The sequence below is a fragment of the Oncorhynchus masou genome, chromosome 21 (assembly GCF_036934945.1).
Source record: "Oncorhynchus masou masou isolate Uvic2021 chromosome 21, UVic_Omas_1.1, whole genome shotgun sequence".
Taxonomy (NCBI): Eukaryota; Metazoa; Chordata; class Actinopteri; order Salmoniformes; family Salmonidae; genus Oncorhynchus; species Oncorhynchus masou.
The window spans coordinates 6,857,242-6,878,545 of NC_088232.1; the positions used below are offsets into that span (position 1 = coordinate 6,857,242).

Below are 21,304 nucleotides of genomic sequence, written 5' to 3' on the forward strand. Positions count from 1 at the left end.
TGTGGTCATCCAGCGAGGCAGAGATGTAGATCAGATGGGCAGCTGGTCCAACAGATGTCCTGTCTCTTGGTGTACCTGGCCGCCCTGTCCCAAAGGTGCCTGAGCTCCCCAGACCAGGGTGTGACATGGTGGGGGTCAGTGCAGGCTGTGAGACGGTTCTGGAAGAGGGGAGCCATCAGGATGCGGTGATAGATCCGGTGGCGGCTGCCCCCTCTGCCCAGAAACAGGCAACAGGAGGATCTCGGCAGTGAGGGCTTGTAAGGTCCCCAGGTGAGGAGCAGGAGTTATCTTCACCCCCGGCATGGTGTCAGCTGAGGACACCAGGACTGGAGGTCGCAGCGGCAGAGCTGGACAAGGATCTTAGGACTGGAGACCGCAGGGCTACAGCTGCAGAGCTTGACAATAACTCTGCGGCTGGATACTTAGCTGGCTGGATACTTAGGTGGCTGGAGCCACGAAGCAGCAACAGGCGGTGACTGCCGGACCCAGGGACAGGTGGGGGCCAGGCCACAGCAGGATGAGCAGACGAAGGCCCAAGATAATGATGTTGGGCCGGACTGAAGACTGCAACGCCGCCCCATCAGCGACAGAAGAGGCCCCCAGGACAGGAGCTGAGGTAGGCTTGATCTCCACAGAAGCGACGGCTCGAGATCACATGACCAGAGACCGCTGCACACCTGAAAGAGAGGGAGATAAAGGGGATAACTAGTCAGTTGTCCAACTGAATGTATTCAAATGAAATGTGTCCTCCGCATTTAACCCAACCCCTCTGAATCAGAGAGGTGCGGGGGGCTGCCTTAACTGACATCCATGTCTTCGGCTCCTGGGGAACAGTGGGTTAACTGCCTTGCTCAGGGGCAGAACAACAGATTATTACCTTGTAAGCTCAGGGATTTGATCCAGCAACCTTCCGGTTACTGGCCCACCACTCTAACCACTAGGCTACCTGCTAAATACTCAAAGATGGAAGAGAGCTAGACCCTGGGTCGTGAAGAAACTGAGTGCCCAGAGCTAGTGACTTGGGGCCTGACTGAACTTGAAACTTGGGCCTGACCGGGCTACAGACTGTGAACCTTGGGGAGTTAGACCTATTGGGACCAAGAGCCGTGGGCCTACTGGGATAGGAGACTGGGGACCTAGCATAGCAGGAAACTGTGAAGCCACTAGGTGATCTGGGAACTGAGGGCTATGATGCTCTGGACCTACTCGGGCTATAGACTGAGGACCAAGTAGGACAGAGGGTGAGGTGTTTCCTACGATAGGACACTGAACACCTTGGTCAGGAGGGGCTAGCAAGAACACCAAGGCTGGGACCGGCAGGTCCCTACAGCCAGGGGCTGACAGGGCCTGGACAACAGACATGGACCACTGCAGCAGAGACTGGAGGGGGCCCCCAGGGAGAAGCAGGGAGATGTCTTTAGACAGCAGCAGGCTAGACATCGAAGGTGGGATCCCACCAGACAGGGACCGGAGAGATCTGAGTGGCACAGCCGGACTTGTTGCCTACAGCAGCTGCAGGCAGGGCTCCCACAATCTGGACCAACTGACATTCTGAGGTGTCGGCTGGAGTAGTAGGGGTTCTCCCTCAGGGTGGGAGCTCTGGCAGCTCCTCCATCCCTGGAGAAGGCACTGGAACCACTATGAGGGATGCCACAGAGGGAGTCAGTTGGAGCACAGTGGTATGGTGCTCCCCCAGGGTGAGCTCAGGCAGCTCCTCTGGCCCTGGGGAAGGCTGAGGTTCCATGGTAGGAGCGGCTGTAGTAGGCCGCACTACTACCTTGAGCTCCAAGGTAGGAGCAGGCTGGATCTTAACAGCTGAGGGATCGAGACCCGGGCTGATGGCGACTCCGACGCTGATGGTGTCGTCGATGGCTCATGCTAATGGTGACGCTGAGGAGCAGTTTTATACATGGTGAGAGTGGAGTTGGGCTGCAGGGCGTAAATCTGCAGCATCCCCTTGACGGTGAGCCAGAGCAGCTGGCAGTGAATGAGGACCTCAGACCTGTCCCTTATAGCATGCAACCGATCCTTCTGCAACAAGTTGGGGGGAAGTGTCTTGCTGTGTCACCGTTTATTTCTATTGGGCACAAAATCATCTGACACAACCAAAACAAACAGAAAATGCATCCAACAAATTTGTAGTCACAAGCTTTGTGTAATCATTGCTTGCAAGGAATATGGGACCAAATACAAAACTTTTGACCACTTTAATACACATAAGTGAATTTGTCCCAATAATTTCGGCCCCTAAAAATGGGGGGACTAATAATTTTCGGCCCCTAAAAATGGGGGGACTATGTACAAAAAGTGCTAAACTGTTCACTCAATATGGATGAAAATACCCTCAAATTAGAGCTGAAAGTCTGATCTTTAACCTCATAGTCATTGTATAATTTCAAATCCCAAAATGCTCAAGTACAGAGCCAAAACAACAAAAAATCTGTCACTGTCCCAAAACTTACAGAGGGCACTGTATTTTTAAGCAGTCTCATGAGCAAAACCCTTTATTGATAGGCTTGGCTACTTGGTAAACTCAATGGGCAGGACAAAAAAAACAGCCCTGTTTATTAATTTAATACAAGGGTTACCAGCACAAAAAGCACTTATCTTCTCTTGCTCCATTAGTAGAAGGGCAATTTGCGTCACAGCTGGATAGGTTGCACTTCCGCTCACAAAATCCATGCCAGTTACAACTATGACCTGCTTTTCCTTGGTTTTAAATGTCTCGATATGCGCTGCATGAAATTGTGACTTTTGCACTTGTTTTCAACGACACACCTTAAATATTACCACCCCTCCCACCTCAGAGCTAGTGAGCTGAGATTAGACAAAATTACTGAGCCTGGCGCATGGGGTGGAAAACGCCAGTGTCAGTTTTTAAATAGTAAAATTTGAACTAAAGTGAGCTTGCCCTGCCATAACGCCAGGCGAAAATAGAGCCTCAAAATCTCCTATGATCAGTATCTTTCAAGCTGAGAGCAGACTTGTTTAGAAAGAACAGTGTTAGCAAGAATAAAATACAAAATAATGACTTTATTCCATCTACATCACCTCAGCAAGGTAAGTATTCAACTGTCCTGGTTCTAGCCTTGGTTTACTGTCTCTATAAAAACAGGTATTTACACAATCCTGTTTCAAATGACAAGTTAACAAAGGGCTAATGAGTGGTTAACTGTCCTCTTACCCAGTGGTGAAGTGGTGAAAAAAAAAAATCCCGAATGCAAAGGCGCCGTGTGTAATTGTTTTAATATGAAACAGTGACATACACTCTGAATGACCTAAAATGATAGAATCCATATTGGCCTTTCACAGTCAGGCCAAAACTTAAGAGATGGAAAGAGGCCTCATCATTGTATCCGTGCCATTATGGCGTTTGTGGCAGCGCCACTGAGTCAATCTCCATTTTGAAGTAGCCAAGTTCTTTTCTCCCACAAATTGCATTTTGGATCATTTGCCCGTAGGCCTACCACCGTGTGCACATTGCAAAGATGTGAATAAATAATAAATGATCAACATTGTAAGATAAACATTCTAGATCTGCTCCATCAGCTTTATTGACACATCGTGGGGATTAAGAAGCGACTATACTCATTGCCCACTGAAAAATAAGTGGGTATACGGCCACTTGTGTACACCCTCCAGAACACCACTGCTCTTACTCCAGGACACTTCACATGATAACGATAATATGTCAGCTAAAGAATGGTTTCCAGACATCCAATGCGTACATCTGAAGACACACTGCTATGATTTCTCCCCATTGTGGACACTCCTATGTCTGATAAGGCTACTCCGGAAGGAGAAGCTCTTGTAACATAGTTTGCACTTGAAGGGCCTCTCCTTGGTGTGAACGGTCTGGTGCTCCTTCACATAGCTCGCCTCAGCGAAGCGCTTCCCACACGTGGAGCAGGAGAACAGCTTGTCGGCGTCTGACCTATTGCTTGGCCTCTTACGTTGTGACTCAATGACACCAGAGGAGGTAGAAGCAGGAGCCACCGCCCTCAGGTGGTTAGTCTTTGCGCTCCCTCCTTGACCTTTAGCCATTATTTGGGTGTTGTTGGGATTGTGTGCTGTGTTATAGGCTAGGTACCTCTTGTGGTGAACACCCATCCTGACCTTGTCTGTATTGGTGGGGTAACCCTGAGGTAACTGAGGAAGGCTAGACCCAGGTCCAGTCCCAGGCCTTCTATGAACCCAGTCACAAGGCATTAGACGAGAACCTGAGGGAGAAGACAAACTTCCTGTTAGACTACCACCAGGGGGGTCTCCCATCACTCTCTGTGAAGGCTGAAGCCCAGGGTGACCTGCTCTGTTCATCATGGATACTGTGGTGTTTGTATCATAGGAACAGGAGGGTCTATCTCTATCAGCCCCAGGTCCTGCTTCATCCCTGCACTGAGACTGTGAAGAGAAGGGTCTGGGCTGCAGACTGGATCCCTGACTGGAGCCTCTGTCTCTCTGATGACCACCAGGACTGAGGTTGTTCTGTCCCTCTGTCCACTGGTTGTGTTCTGTGTGGTGGTGGAGTCTCTGCCCCTCTAGGTTGGGTCCTGGCTCCGACCCGGGAAGGAAGAGCGATGGCTCCTGATCCAGGGTTCTGATTCGGGGCCAGGGTTTGTGACCAGCCACCTCAGATGTCCAGTATTTCCAGCCAGCAACACCAGATATCAGCAGGTCCTCATGGACTGCAGACTTTAAACACAAATTGAATAGAAAAGTATAAAGTTTTATATAAGAAACTTTCCTGTACACACGGAAACATGACATTATATTATAAAATGTTAACCACAGTTAAGCCCATCTCTAACAATGGATTCAAAGTACCTAACAATATGGAGCCATTGGAGTTTATTATAAAAAGTATCCATATGTGTTGATAAAGAATTATATATAATGTTTTGGTTCCACTGAGATAAGGGAAACTCAGTTGCAGCAATTAAAAAAATAAAAAATTGTCAGTCAATTTTGTAATTCAGTTCAACTAAATGGTCACACATTCATAACGTGAAGTTAGATCTGGTACCTTCACTGATAGAATGCATTTTTAAATACTTTGAAGGATAAATGTAACAAGACAAATCATTATTTCACTATAAACCAGTGTCAAACAGGACAAGGTTGTCACTCTTCATCAGTGAAGCATTTTTACAGACACCATCACACCAACCATCACCATATCATCTACTCTGCCTCATCATACTCATTCTTTCCTCAGTTCACCTCACCCAGTTCCCTACGACATCCTAAACCCACAGAATTAACTACAAACATACTAATTAGTACTACATTACATTATACATGGGGTGTGTGCATTTTCTGCTGGTGTACCCTGAGGTAGCTCCTCTGAGAACCTCTTCCCACAGTGTGTACAGGCGAACAGCCTCTCTTCTGTGTGGACCTTCAGATGGTGCTGGTGGGAGAACCTCTTCTCACACCGGGGGCAGCTGTAGGATTTCTCCCCTGTCTGGACTCTCTGGTGCCTCTTCAGGTTGGATGTGTCTGAGAAACTGGCCCAGGAACGGTGGCACCCCAACAATGTCTCTCCCGTGGGCATCTTCTGGTGGATCTCTGCCTGTTTGGGGAAACCGGAGGCTTTCCCACAGAACGAACGCAGGAAACGCTTCTCCTTGCCAATACATCTGCTGATAGCATCACTACTACTGTAATTTGTCAATGGGCTTGTGTAGCTTGTCTGAGGTCTGGTTTAACATTAGGAGTGTGTGAGGAGGACGAAGGCCAGGGAGTGTCTGTGTTGTTGCAGGGTCCATGTTCCAGTTGATAGATCCTATAGAAGGCAGGCTGAAGGCAGCACCTGTTAGGTTAACCTGAGGCGCCATCAGTCTCTCTGAATCACAACTATAGAAGCAGTAAAGAGCATCGCTAGCCGAGTCCGTCTGTTCTCTCCCGCCGCATATGCACACCTCCCTGTCCCTTCAGATCAAATCTATGTCTCGCCCTGGTCTCATCCAGTCTGTTGTTATGGAGTTCAGTTGTTGTTTTGTGTTTGACTGTCTGTTTCTGGTTATGGTTAACAGTATTGTTCCTCAGCCCAGAGTTGAAAACGCTGTCCCATTCACTGACCTCAACTATGTCGCCTTTGGTCCTGGCCTGCTCTGTGATGTCGTCCCCTGGGCCCTTGGCTGCACCCGTCTGGTAATCCAAGATGGCTGCCCAGTCTCCACTATCAGTCTCCAGCCAACTACCTGCAGGAAGAGGTTAGAAAATAGACTTTAAAACATGGCAGAGAACTCTACATATGGAGTTTTTATTTGTAAATTACCCGGTCAAGTTAATACATTATAATGTCTGTTTTTGTATGTAAACAGAAATTGTACTGATTTCAGTTTAGGAATAAGGAAAATTAGGAAAAAAACAATAGCCAGGCGCATTACTATTCCCATATTACTGTATGAAGGCTATATGTATTACTATTCCCATTGAAGATCTATTACTGTATGTAGGCTATATGTATTTCTCCCTTACCTTGCTCCCCCATCTTTAGTCCACTCAGCAGGTCAATGCTCTCTGGTTCGTCTTCTATTGTCTCCTCTTTGACCAGCAGCAGATCAGGCTTCCCATCCTCCATGTCTACTGGCTGTAAGAGATACAGAGTGAGAGGATGTTGGATCAAGACATCTGATATCAGCACCCTGCTATGGAGCATCTTCTGATTGGACAATGAGTGATTAATCGAGACCTGGCCTTTATCCGTACCTCAGTGAGACTGTGTGTGGTCCTGTGCTGCTCAGCTGGTTCCTCTGTGCGTTCAGGAGGAGGTGTAGTCGGGTTGACCTCCATGATCATGGTCCCCTCAGGGTTCCCCAGACCCTCCTCACACCCCTCCTCCTTCACCAGCAGCACCTCTGGACCCTCCCCCTCCTGGAAGAGACAGGTGATACAGATTACAGACATACACTCCCTCAGGTACGTACACACATAAATACTTTCTCAACATGGAGTGTTTACCCATCCCCACTACATGAGTCATATACTGTAGTTACAGAAGGACTTCATTATTGTTAAACTCATGATGGTGGACATGAATATGATATTGTGGGTAAATATGAGTCAGCTATAGAGTCAGACAAACCTGACTAAACTATTTTGATATGTACAGTAAGTGTTTGTTAGTGTGTAGGTATATTTAGCAAGTGTATATTGGTTATAAAGTGCTGTCGTTTTTATGCAGAATACGGTGAGATCAGATGTGAAGTGTACTAAAGAGAGTCTAAATGAAAGTCTTAGGATGAAAAGTCCCATTTTGTGTTTATTAAACAAGTTTTAAATACATCATATGAAAACCACACATACGTCTTAACTAAAATGATGCATTCATTTTCTCATTAAAAGTGTCTTGGGAAAAAAATTGTAGTTGAATGGAAGTAATGAAACAGGCATTTCCTAACATCATATAGCCTACACAGTACCAACACAATATGTAATAGACTTTTTAGGCTTATTATCACACAATGTCTGCAAGCAATATTTTACTGAGGAATATTCAACACTGACATCTGTTACTCTCGTTATTCCAAATGCATCTGTGGATCTTTTCTGCTGACAACAACGAACCTTCAGCGCTATGAGGTCTCCAGGAGCAGCACCGCAGATATTGCGCTGAGTGCGATGTAAGACTTTGGTCTCACCTAGCCACAAAGAGTACCTGCGCATGCACACAGCTGCGGGAACAAAACCGCAGAGAAGTTTAGCCTCTCGCGTCAACGTTCTTAGTTCTTGAGGAAATTGACCCATTACTGCTGTTTTTACTTTGTGCGTTTCATCATCTCGCTGAATCTACCTTTAATGCCGGGTTAAATCTGAACATCAGAAGCCATTGAGTGGAATAGTTACTTTCTATGTTATAGAGTGGAATGGTTTTTCTGCTGGTGTATCCTTAGGCATCTTCTCTCTGAGAACCTCTTCCCGCAGTGCACACAGGCAAATGGCCTTTCTCCCGTGTGGACCTTCAGGTGCGTCTTCAGCTGGTGTTGGCGAGAGAACCTCTTCTCACACTGGGGGCAGCTGTAGGGTTTCTCCCCTGTGTGGACCCTCTCGTGCCTCTTCAGGCTGCAGGCCTGGGCGAAGCACATGTGACACTGGGGGCAGCTGAATGGTTTCTCCCCTGTGTGGACCCTCTGGTGGATCTCCACCTTCTGAGGGCAGCTGAAGCCTTTGTTACAGAACATGCAGAGGAACCGTTTTTCTTTACTATTGCCTGATGTGTCCCCCCCTCCCTGAGTCTGGGCTCTATCCCTGTCGTTTGAGTTTAATACCTGATCGAAAAGGACAAGGCCGTGTGAATCGGAATGCCCCATCGACGTGGACTCTGGATCACAATCCCTGAACGTGTGTAAAAGGGAGTGGGTGGCAACATTTGAATTTGTCTCTAAGCTTTCCCTGTAATCTAAGAAATCTCTGCCCTGCGAGTGTCTGTCTCCTAGGTGACGATCTGCATTCCATGTGGGAGAAACGTCACCCTCCACTTTCACCTCATCTACCACTATAACCTCCCCTTTCTTATCTAGGCACCCTTCAGAGTATACACTACTACTGTACCGGTTCCAGTCCCCTCTAGGCAGATCAGTCTGTGTCTCTAAACCCAAGGATGTGTTGCCTGGTTCCATCTCTGCAGTGTAAGAACAAGACGGATCATCCCTGCCAGTGTCGAACACATCACCATCCCCATCCCCACAGGAATAAACCGTCCTCTGGTGAAATACCGGTAAATACTCTGAGCTGGGAGCAGGATGACAGCCCAGTCTCCCCAGCCCGAGTCTCTCTGGGTCTGATCTGTGGTCAGATCCTGTGTGTACAGTTAAGATCTTGGTGTCTGTCTCTGACTTGAGGACGGCGTTCGGCGTTCCACTGACCTCCGTGATGCTGCATCGGGTCCTGGGCTGCGCTGGAGTGGTGGTGGGGTTCTCTGTGGCTATAGGGGGCGCTCCAGTCTGGATGTTTCTGCTGTGCCGTGGCTCCTCCTCTCCTTCAGACCTCTCCTGCTTGATCCCTGGAACTGAAGCCTCTGCAGACTGACACAAGAAGAGAGGTAATTACCAGTACTTCGCAGAGATGTCTTACAAGCTCCCCTATGGCAGGTAAATGTGGATGTACTGTACATGTAAGCACGTGAATAGCTGAGGGGAGCCTTACTGAAATAAACAGGGACATTTGATTTACAAAGTAACTATCATTCTTTATGCAACACTAACCTCTATCACAATAACATGCTGGGTTGAGGTTCCACTCCCCTCATCAACAGTGATTGGTTGGTCATCTCTCCATGTATTGTGTCCCGCTGGCTTCACAAAACTCCTGTGGCCTTCACCTGAGAGTGGGGAAAAAGTGGTGGTTAGATACTGTATATGCTCAAGTCTCGGCCTTCTGCTAAATGTAAAGTACCTCTTGCCAGTGCTCTGTATCTGACACTACTGGGACGACTGGCGAGGACGCGCTCTCGCATTGTCCTCTCTGCGCGCTCCCGTGCCACCTTCAGTTCCAGTAGTTTCCTCCGCAATGCCCTGTTTTCTTTCTGGCTTTGAGTTATTTCCAAACGAAACACTGCATAGTCGTCGTCTACGAGTTTACAAATCTCTGCCACAGCTGCATTCGCTAGCACCTCCATGATGGAGGCTATTTGAGTGTGAAAAACCATACAGTTAGCCATTGTTAGCTAACGTTAGCAGCTAGCGTTACCAAGATACCATGTATCAACCAAGTCCTGTCTCCAACGCGAATTAAACACTACGTGGGGTAAATATGTGATGCTATGCAGTTCAATTAGTCATATTTTGAGTTCAATAGTGTTAATAAAGGTTTAAATAACAACAATAAAAACGCTAACTTGGAAATTGTTCTTGGTCACGTCTTTGTGTGATTTTCCGGCAGACTAGACGCTGTGATTCGTTTTGCTGCCTGTCACAGGTCGGAGTGTGAATTGCACATTTTGTCACAAAAAAAATTGTTCAAGCAAAGTAAAAAAGTAAATCACACCACCATCTAACCCTACACATATACACCACTATAACCCCAAAACCAACCACCCCTATCCCACGACCTTAGCCCTACCAGATCCTACTCCAGGAGAACAGCCTGGGAGGATGGAACCTATACTCCAGAACCCCCCTGTAGATCTTCTGCACTAAAATCTTACAACTGTAAATGTCTCTGCTGCTGTCACTACCACATCTATTTTCTGGGTTTTATGCTCCCCATCAGTGCAGTACAATTAATAACCATAGCAATAAATGCAAGAAATCCTACCTTAATAAAGCTAATACTCTGGATCTTTCTCTTCAGGCCTACTCACTGGGGGGGGGGGGGGGGCTCACAGTCAAATCACTCACCCTTGGGCTATCCTCCAAATGCTGAACTGCCTCAGCGTAGGAAACTTTCTCCCCCACTCGAACTGTGGTAATCTCAACCTGTCTTTCTCCCACATGGCTCTTCTGAACCCCAGCTGCACAGTTGACACACAGTGCTTTCTCTATCCCAACTTTACACTTCCCCTGACTATGCCCTCCTGAACATTTCTCACATCGTGGGATCTCCTTTCTACACACCGCTGCAACATGTCCGTATCCTTGGCACCTAAAGCTCCGTAGCGGGTTTGGAAAATAGGACCTAACAGAATTGCATATCCAGTTGAAGTCGGAAGTTTACATACACCTTAGCAAAATACATTTAAACTCAGTTATTCATATTCCTGACGTTTAATCCTAGTAAAAAATGATCTGTTTTAGGTCAGTTAGGATCACCACTTTATTTTAAGAATGTGAAATGTCAGAATAATAGTAGAGAGAATGATTTATTTCAGCTTTTATTTCTTTCATCACATTTGGAAATTTCTCCCAAGGATGAACTAGACTTGTGGAGGTCTACAATTATTTTTCTGAGGTCTTCGCTGATTTCTTTAGATTTTCCCATGATGTCAATCAAAGAGGCATTGAGTTTGAAGGTAGACCTTGAAATACATCCACAGGTACACCTCCAATTGACTCAAATGATGTCAGAAGCTTCTAAAGCCATTTTCTTCTAAAGCTTCTAAATAATTTTTCAAGCTGTTTAAAGGAATGGTCAACTTGGTGTATGTAAACTTCTGACTCACTGGAATTGTGATACAGAAAATTATAAGTGAAATAATCTGCCTGTAAACAATTGTTGGAAAAATTACTTGTTAACAAGAAATTTGTGGAGTGGTTGAAAAACAAGTTTTAATGACTCCAACCTAAGTGTATGTAAATTTCCGACTTCAACTGTACTCTTAATGTAACTTTATAACTACTGTTCCCTGAAGGAGGGAAACGAGGTATAACATACTATGGTTGAAGGATCTAAAATCCAATGAAGGCCAAAGAAATCCATGCCTCGCTGGAAGCCCCGCCTTCCACAGGTGAAATGCGTGAAGCTCGATCCATTCCTTCAATTTAATACGGGTCTTCAACGAGCCCAGTAACGGGCGGTGTGGGGCCAATTGGGTGTCGTATCTTGTTTCCCTCCTTCAGGGAACAGTAGTTATAGTCATAACGTTACCTTCCCTTTTAGTCAATCAACTTTCAGTCCCCTGTCCCCGCAGTAAGCACGTTGTGGGCTAAACTGGGAGCAGTGACATCCAAGCGATAAAATCTCACAAAAGTGTGTGGTGATGCCCAACTCGCCACAGCACAAATATCTCCTACAGTCAACCCTTTAAACAACAGCCAAGACGCTGTCAGGACCCTGGTGGAGTTGGGGCGTGCAGCGCTACAGTAGTTAACCCTTGCTGCGCTATGCCAGGGAGATCCAGTGGGAGAGAATCTGCTGAGAGAGCAAGTTAAGCACCTCTTGTGGTGAACACCCATCCTGACCCTGTCTGTATTGGTGGGGTAACCATGAGGTAACTGAGGAAGTCTAGACACAGACCTTTATAAACCCATTCACTAGGCATTAAACAAGATCCTGAAGGAGAAGACAGAATACCACCAGGGGGATCTCCCACCACTCTCTGTGAAGGCTGAAGCCCAGGGTGACCTACTCTGTTCATCATGGATACTGTGACGTTTGTATCATAGGAACAGGAGGGTCTATCTCTATCAGCCCCAGGTCCTGCTTCATCCCTGCACTGAGACTGAAGAGAAGGGTCTGGGCTGCAGACTGGATCCCTGACTGGAGCCTCTGTCTCTCTGATGACCACCAGGACTGAGGTTGTTCAGTCCACCTCTTTCCTTCATGGTTGGTTCCTGGTTCCGACTTGGGAAGGAAGCGCGACGGCTCCTGATCCAGTGTTCTGATCTGGCGCCAGGGTTTGTGGCCAGCCACCCCAGAGGTCAAATCAAATCAAATCAAATTTATTTATATAGCCCTTCGTACATCAGCTGATATCTCAAAGTGCTGTACAGAAACCCAGCCTAAAACCCCAAACAGCAAGCAATGCAGGTGTAGAAGCACGGTGGTTAGGAAAAACTCTCTAGAAAAGCCAAAACCTAGTAAGAAACCTAGAGAGGAACCAGGCTATGTGGGGTGGCCAGTCCTCTTCTGGCTGTGCCGGGTAGAGATTATAACAGAACATGGCCAAGATGTTCAAATGTTCATAAATGACCAGCATGGTCGAATAATAATAAGGCAGAACAGTTGAAACTGGAGCAGCAGCACGGCCAGGTGGACTGGGGACAGCAAGGAGTCATCATGTCAGGTAGTACTGGGGCATGGTCCTAGGGCTCAGGTCCTAAAACTATGTTTTTTAGCTGGTGTTTTATCTTTATTGAATTAAAAAGTGTGACCATGTTCTCTCTGTGCTTTAGCTCCAACAATAAGTACCTCGTCTTGTCTTGATTTAGCTGGAGGAAGTTGTGAGTCATCCAATTATTTAAATCACTAACACAGTATAATCATTTATCCGTGGAGCTAAAATCCTCCGGTGTCACAGAAATGTAAAGTTGTTTATTGTTGTTGTGTTTCATGTGCTTTCTGATAACATACAGTATATAAACTGAACAGTACCCGACCCAAAATCGAACCTTGTGGTATGCCACAAGTTATGTTCACTATGCCACTAAGTTATGTTCACTCAGGGTGACAAAAAAAATATTGACTGATTAAATAGGTCCTAAACTAACATAGAACTGGACCGGAGAGGCTAACCCACCTCTCCAGTCTGTCCAGAAAGACATCATTGTCAACAGTGTCGAATGTACCACTTGGGTTTAGCTGATTTGGCTATTTCAGCTAAACCCATTTCTGACAGGTGTATAAAATTGAGCATACAGCCATGGAATCATGGACAAGCAAACATTCACTGTAGATTGGCCTTACTGAAGAGATCAGTGACTTTCAACGTGGCACCGTCATAAGATGCCACCTTTCCAACAAGTCAGTTTGTCAAATTTCTGCCTTGCTAGCGCTTCCCCGGTCAACTGTAAGTGCTGTTACTGTGAAGTGGAAACGTTTAGGAGCAACAACAACTCAGCCGCGAAGCGGTAGGCCACACAAGCTCACAGAACGGGACGCTGATGATCTGTCCTTGGTTGCAACACTCACTACTGAGTTCCAAACTGCTTCTGGAAGCAACGACAGCACAATAACTGTTCGTCGAGAGCTTCATGAAATGGGTTTCCATGGCCGAACAGCTGCACACAAGCCTAAGATCTCCATGCGCAATGCCAAGTGTCAGCTGGAGAGGTGCAAAGCTTGCCACCTGCCCCAATGCATAGTGCCAACTGTAAAATTTGGTGGAGGAGGAATAATGGTCTGGGGCCCCCTAGTTCCAGTGAAGTGAAATCTTAACGCTACAGCATACAATGGCATTCTTGACGATTCTGTGCTTCCAAGTTTGTGGCAACAAGTTTGAGGAAGGCCCTTTCCTGTTTCAGCATGACAACGCCCCTGTGCACAAAGCAAAGTCCACACAGAAATTGTTTGTCGAGATCAGTGTTGAAGAACTTGACTGGCCTGCACAGAGCCCTGACCTCAACCCCATCGAACATCTTTGGGATGAATTGAAATGGTACAGTACTCAGTAATATATTGTATTTTCCCCAAACATATGATTTTGTATTCAGGACCAAAAGTAAATTGCTTTGCAAAATGTTTTGCAGTATTACTTCAGCACCTTGTTAAAATCAAATCAAATCAAATTTATTTGTCACATACACATGGTTAGCAGATATTAATGTGAGTGTAACGAAATGCTTGTGCTTCTAGTTCCGACCATGCAGTAATATCTAACAAGTATTCTAACCTAACAATTTCACAACAACTACCTTATACACACAAGTATAAAGGAATTAATAAGAATATGTGCATAAAAATATATGAATGAGTGATGGCCGAACGGCATAGGCAACAAGCAGTAGATGGTATAGAGTACAGTATATACATATGAGATGAGTAATGTAGGGTAAACATTATATAAAGTGGCATTGTTTAAAGTGGCTCGTGATACATGTATTACCTCAATTTGTCCATTATAGAAGTGGCTATAGTTGAGTCAGTATGTTGGCAGCAGCCACTCAATGTTAGTGATGGCTGTTTAACAGTCTGATGGCCTTGAGATAGAAGCTGTTTTTCAGTCTCTCGGTCCCCGCTTTGATGCACCTGTACTGACCTCGCCTTCTGGATGATAGCGGGGTGAACAGGCAGTGGCTCGGGTGGTTGTTGTCCTTGATGATCTTTTTGGCCTTCCTGTGACATTGGGTGGTGTAGGTGTCCTGGGGGGCAGGTAGTTTTCCCCCGGTGATGCGTTGTGCAGACCTCACTACCCTCTGGAGAGCCTTACGGTTATGGGCGGAGCAGTTGCTGTACCAGGTGGTGATATAGCCTGACAGGATGCTCTCGATTGTGCATCTTGTAAAAGTTTGAGTGTTTTTGGTGACAAGCCAAATTTCTTCAGCCTCCTGAGGTTTAAGAGGCGCTGCTTCACCTTCTTCACCACGCTGTCTGTGTGGGTGGACCATTTCAGCTTGTCTGTGATGTGTACGCCAAGGAACTTAAAACTTTCCACCCTCTCCACTACTGTCCCGTCAATGTGGATAGGGAGCTGCTCCCTCTTCTGTTTCCTGAAGTCCACAATCATCTCCTTTGTTTTGTTGACATTTAGTGAGAGGTTATTTTCCTGACACCACACTCCGTGGGCCCTCACCTCCTCCCTGTAGGCCGTCTCATCATTATTGGTAATCAAGCCTACCACTGTAGTGTCGTCTGCAAACTTGATGATTGAGTTGGAGGAGTGCATGGCCACGCAGTCGTGGGTGAACAGGGAGTACAGGAGAGGGCTGAGAACGCACCCTTGTGGGGCCCCAGTGTTGTGGATCAGCGGGGTGGAGATGTTGTTACCTACCCTCACCACCTGGGTGCGGCACATCAGGAAGTCAAGGACCCAGTTGCACAGGGCAGGGTCGAGACCCAGGATCTCGAGCTTAATGACGAGTTTGGAGGGTACTATGGTGTTAAATGCTGAGCTGTAGTCGATTAACAGCATTCTTACATAGGAATTCCTCTTGTCCAGATGGGTTAGGGCAGTGTGCAGTGTGATTGCGTCGTCTGTGTGACCTATTGGGGCGGTAAGCAAATCGGAGTGGGTCTAGGGTGTCAGGTAGGGTGGAGGTGATATGGTCCTTGACTAGTCTCTCAAAGCACTTCATGATTACGGAAGTGAGTGCTACGGGGCAATAGTCATTTAGCTCAGTTACCTTAACTTTCTTGGGAACAGGAACAATGGTGGCCGTCTTGAAGCATGTGGGAACAGCAGACTGGGATAAGGATTGATTGAATATGTCCGTAAACACACCAGCCCGCTGGTCTGCGCATGCTCTGAGGACGCGGCTGGGGATGCCATCTGGGCCTGCAGCCTTGCGAGGGTTAACACGTTTAAGTGTTTTACTGACGTTGGCTGCAGTGAAGGAGAGACAGGTTTTGGTAGTAGGCCGTGTTGCAAACAGGATGCATATTGTGGAATATTTTTTATTCTGTACAGTCTTCCTTCTTTTCACTCTGTCAATTAGATTAGTATTGTGGAGTAACTACAATGTTGTTGATCCATCATCAATTTTCTCCTATCACAGCTATTAAACTCTGTTTTACAGTCACCATTGGCCTCATAGTGAAATCCCTAAGCAGTTTCCTTCCTCTCCGGCAACTGAGTAAGGAAGGACGCCTGTCTCTTTGTATTGATACAACATCCAAAGTGTAATTAATAACTTCACCATGCTCAAAGGAATATCCAATGTCTTCTAAATGTTTAACCAATCTTTGCAAGGCATTGAAAATCCTCCCTGGTCTTTGTGGTTGAATCTGTGTTTGAAATTCACTGCTCCATCTGAGGGACCTTACAGATAATTACATGTGTGGCGTACAGAGATAAGATAGTCATTCAAAAATCATGTTAAACACTATTATTGTACACAGAGTGAGTCCATGCAACTTATGTGACTTGCTAAGCACATTTTTACTCCCAAAAGTATATAGGCTTGCCATAACAAAGGGGTTGAATACTTGACTCAAGACATTTCAGCTTTTCATTTATTCATTATTTGTAAAAAATATCTAAAAACATAACTCACTTTAACATTATGGGGTATTGCGTGTCGGCCAGTGAAAAACAATATATTTAATACATTTTAAATTCAGGCTGTAACACAACAAAATTTGGAAAAAGTCAAGGGGTGTGAATACTTTCTGAAGGCACTGTATGTTTTATATATCACAGTGTCTAGATGCAATATTTTACTCAGGAATATTGAACACTGAAATCTTTTACTCTCGTAATTCCAACTGCATCTGTGGATGTTTTCTGCTGACAACAATCACAATTCATCTTTGTCTTTAATGCAGGGTTTGACCTAAACATTAGAAGCTATCGAGTGGAATGGTTTCTTTCTATGTTCTAGAGTGGGATTGTTTTCTGCTGGTGTGTCCTTAGGTAGCTCTTCTCTAAGAACCTCTTCCTGCAGTGTGTACAGGCTTCTCTCCCCTGTGGCTCATGTTCAGCTGGTGATGTCGGGAGAATCCACCCTCTGGTGCCTCTTCAAATGGTCCTGGCGGGAGAATCTCTTATCACACTGGGTACAGCTGAATGGTTTCTCCCCTGTCTGGACCCTCTGGTGGATCTCCACCTTCTGGAGGCAGCTAAAGCCTTTGTTACAGAACATGCAGAGGAATCGTTTCTCTTTACTATTGCCTGATGTGGCTTCCCCTCCCCGTGATTTGGCCCTTGAGTTCAATACCTGATCGAAAAGGACGTTTGAATCGGAAGGCCCCATCGATGAGGAAACTGGGTCGCAGTCCCTGAACATGTGGAAAGGGGAGTGGGTTGTGAATATTTGGATTTGTCTCTAAACTTTCCCTGTAATCTAAGAAATCTCTGCATTCCATGTAGGAGGAATGTCGCCTTCCCTGCCCTTCCCCACCCTTCAGAGTATACACTACTACTGTACAGGTTCCAATTCCCTCTAGACAGATCAGTCTGTGTCTAAACCCAAGGATATGTTGCCAGGGTCCATCTCTAGCGTAAGAACAAGATGGATAATGGCTGCATCACTATCCCCACAGGAATTAACTGTCCTCTGGCTCTGCTGAAATACCTGTAAATACTCTGAGCCAGGATCAGACTCTCTGGGTCTGATTTGTGGGAAGATCCGGTGTGTAAGAGCCTTTGTGTTACAGTTAAAGTCTTGGTGTACGTCTCTGACATGAGGATGGTGTTCGCCGTTCCACTCACGTTGTGCTGGGTCCTGGTCTGGGGCATGGTGACGGTGGGGAGGTCCTCCATGGCTACAGGGGGCATCACTCCAGCCGCTGCTCTAGTCAATGTCTCTGTTGTGTCTTAGGTCCTCACCTTCAGTCCTCTCCTGCTTTAACCCAGGACCTGCAGCCTCTGCAGATTGACATGAGAGGTTATTGTCTGTACATGATTTGAATTGGATAACAATGTCACTGGGAAGTCTCACAAGTACCCCTATGGCAGATAAATAAGGATGAACATGTAAGAAAATTAATAGCTGAGGGGAGCCTTTCTGAAATAAACGAGCCACATTTGATGTACAGTAATTTTCTATGTTACACTATGACACCAACCTCTATCACGATAACATGCTAGGTTGAGGTTCCACAACCCTCATCTATAGATATGAGTTGGTCATCTCTCCACATGCTGTGTCGCGCTGGCTTCACAAAGCTCCTGTAGCCTCAAGTGAGATGTCCTTCATCTAAAAGGGTTATTGGAGGTGGTTCAATAATGTACTGTCCACGAAGCATCGATTTAGACTAGGTAGGTTGCAGCTAATGTCAGAAGTCACTTTTCGTATCAGGTTAGCGCACTTTAAGCAGCTTTGGATACTTAACGTAGCAGGTTACTATAATTAGGTTAATGTTAGGAAAAGTATTAGCTGAAATTTCAAAAGTCTCACCGACGAACCTTTTGACATTAGCGGCATGACATGCCTTCTAGACATTACCCACGGCATCCGGCTTCTGAAAAATGTACCTCTTGTCATTCATCTGTATCGGTCGACGATCTTGACGCTACTGGGACGACTGGCGAGGACGCGCTCTCGTGCCACCTTCATTTCCAGGAGCTGTAGTTTCCGCCGCAATCCCGTTTTCTTTCTGGCTTTGATTTATTTCCAAACTAAACACTACATAGTCGTCGTCTACGAATTTACAGATCTCAGCCACGGCTGAATTCGCTAGCAGCTCCATGATGGAGGCTATTTGAGTGTGAAAATCCATACAGTTAGCTAACGTTACCTAGATAACATCAAGTAAGTTCGGACTCCAACGCGATTTAAATTCTACATGGAGTGATGTTGTGTAGTTTTGAGTTCCAGGATGTTAATAAAAGTCTAAATATCAACAAAAATGCAACGTGGAAATTGTTATTGGTCATTGTTTACACAGATGTTATTGGTTGGCGGATAAATAAAAAAGTATATGCGCGCTGTTCTTTGAAATACGGTATTGTTTATTATGTTACACATCAAACCTATTCATGGGCCTTTCCGCATTTGAGGGAGAAAAAAAAAGTCTGTCATCCGTGAACCGGAAACCGATAAGTGGTCTTCTTCTTCGAGGTTTAACCGCGGTTGGCATCAAATAAATGTTGCATTGCCGCCATCTACTAGACTGGAGTACAACTCACTTATACTTTGCAACTCACTTATACAGTTCGACAAAAACAACAACACAGAGTTACACATGGGATAAACAAACGTACAGTCAATAACACAATAGAAAAATGAAAGGATGAGACACCACCACTTAACACACCCTGTAACGCTTCTGATGTGTGTGCGAGATTTGACAACTACCTCTCTGCAGCTGCCACCACAACCTGAATTTTCTGAGACTTACGTTCCATCCCTGCAGTACAGCTGATAATCATTGCTATAAATGAAAAAACAACAACAACATATTACTGAAACATATCACTTGTTGGTTTATCCTTCTGTACTGGTACAGATCTACTATTCACACCACTGCTCTCAGGACCCCTCCCCCTTGACTCATCTTCCCCTACTTTCTTCACTGCCTCAGCATATGACAACTTCTACACTACTCTAACCTTGGAAACCTCAACCTGCATCTCTCGCACGGGACATTTCTGATCTGATTTTAGCCTACTTTGTAAATATTTTCTTCTTCTTGAACTGCACTGTTGCTTTAAGGGCTTGTAAGCAAGCAATTCACAGTAATGTCTACCTTTGTTGTATTTGGCGCATGTGGCAAATAAAGTTTGATTTGATGGGCACCGCTACTTTCCCCAATGCTACACATTCCTTTGTCTCATGCCCTTCTGCAGACTTCTCACACCTAGGATCCTCCTTCCTACACACTGCTAACACATGCCCATAAGCTTGACACCTGTAACAACATAATGTATTCGGCACAAAAGCTTGTACAGGATAACTTATATATCCTAACATCACTTTGTCGGCCAAAGACAACATCAAAACTCAAAAGAACAGACAATGACTGTTTCATCACTCAAGCCACCCTGTCTGTGCGACGAGCATCACAACCACTGGGCATCTTCCCTTCAGTTGGTCAACTTTTACATTTACTGCTACCCCGGTGATCACTCCTTTCAATGGTGCCCTATTCTTGAGAGCAAAACAATTAAATTAATTTATTGCCCCCATTTGTTTAACTTGGGAGCACCTTCTCCCTCTGACCAGCAGAAACACAAACAATTATCACAAGACCACTTCTGGTTACCCTCATCGATTCCACAGCACCCAACTCTATTTTCACAAATGGATCAGCCAAAAGGCAAGGGTCCACTTTTCCCAAAAACTTCACTCCTACTGTCACAGACTCATCTTTATCCTGACCCTAAGTGCAAGCCTCGGGCTAAGAGAACTTCACCACCTCTGATACTTTGACCTTATTCACTTCTATTTCTCCTCCTGTCTTCAGCTCTCTGCTTACACTTTCTACAATTCTTCTTTTAACAAACCATCCCTTTTTCCCACCATTTTTAACCAACTCAAGCTCACCGTATTCCTCCCTCTTTCTCTTAGACATCCTCTGCCTCTATTTTCCCCTCCATTCCTCCTCCGTATTCCAAGTATATGTCTCCTTATGATAATACTGCACTTCTTCTGACAGAGATGTTGTTCTTGTCTTGTGCCTTGTCAAGGGGCGCCATTTAACCGGCTGTCACAATCTCCGGACAATCAGCACAAACCCCTCGGGATGTAGCGCACAACATTGCATCCCACTTATAAAGCAGCTGCTTCGTCTTGATGTTATTCTTTATCAAAGCTACCGCAACGCTTTTCCATTTCAAACAAGCGCGCTCTTCCAACCACCATCCACCCAGGTGCGCCTTCCATCCTAGGATAAGTGGTCGAGGACATATGAATTCGTTAGTAGTCGAAAGGAAGTGTCCTCCCCTCCTTGATAGTCTTTTTGAAATCTACCATGCAATTTTTGAATCAGCTTATGTTTTGTTGGTGGAGAAAAGCATGCAGATGTTTAAAAACAAATATGCTACTTATGTTTTATCTTGCACAACTAACTTAATTATCACTTTACACATTTATTTTGGGATCCAGCCCTAAACATTATTTGCCTCATGATCCGCGAATACGGAGAAGCAGTCTCATTTCATTCAAGTGCATTTTCGTCCACATTACCTCTCCTCGATTACCTTTGACCTTATTCAAAAGGAGGCCGGAGGAGAGAGGACGCAAAACCAATTGAGAAAAGGCCATGATCAGTATCTTTCATGCTCAGAGCAGACTTGTATAGAACAATTACCGTAAATGACCTAAAGAGAATGGTTGGCTAGATCCAATCGGTGACAAGGATAGACACTTATAGGTTCGAAGGA

At 45.6% G+C, this 21,304-nt stretch overlaps 1 protein-coding gene and 1 long non-coding RNA gene across 3 annotated transcripts; both read right to left on the minus strand.

Annotated features, from left to right (window-relative positions):
• Positions 1–3,200: 3,200 nt before the first annotated feature.
• On the minus strand, positions 3,201–9,890 carry LOC135507645 (uncharacterized). The gene is made up of 7 exons (XM_064927225.1): positions 9,400–9,890; positions 9,210–9,325; positions 8,871–9,029; positions 6,715–6,879; positions 6,484–6,595; positions 6,082–6,203; positions 3,201–4,692 (listed from the first exon to the last, which is right to left on the minus strand). Exons 1-7 carry the CDS (start codon positions 9,662–9,664, stop codon positions 3,745–3,747), a joined length of 1,887 nt encoding a protein of 628 aa, XP_064783297.1. The 5' UTR covers positions 9,665–9,890; the 3' UTR covers positions 3,201–3,744.
• A 6,583-nt stretch (positions 9,891–16,473) lies between these two features.
• LOC135507706 (uncharacterized) lies at positions 16,474–20,612 on the minus strand. Of its 2 annotated transcripts, none has more exons than XR_010450695.1 (3): positions 18,455–20,612; positions 18,046–18,176; positions 16,474–17,845 (listed from the first exon to the last, which is right to left on the minus strand). It is a non-coding gene; the product is annotated as an uncharacterized LOC135507706 (long non-coding RNA). The 2 variants fall into 2 exon arrangements; XR_010450694.1 differs by having other exon boundaries at positions 18,386–20,612.
• Between the last annotated feature and the right edge of the window lie 692 nt (positions 20,613–21,304).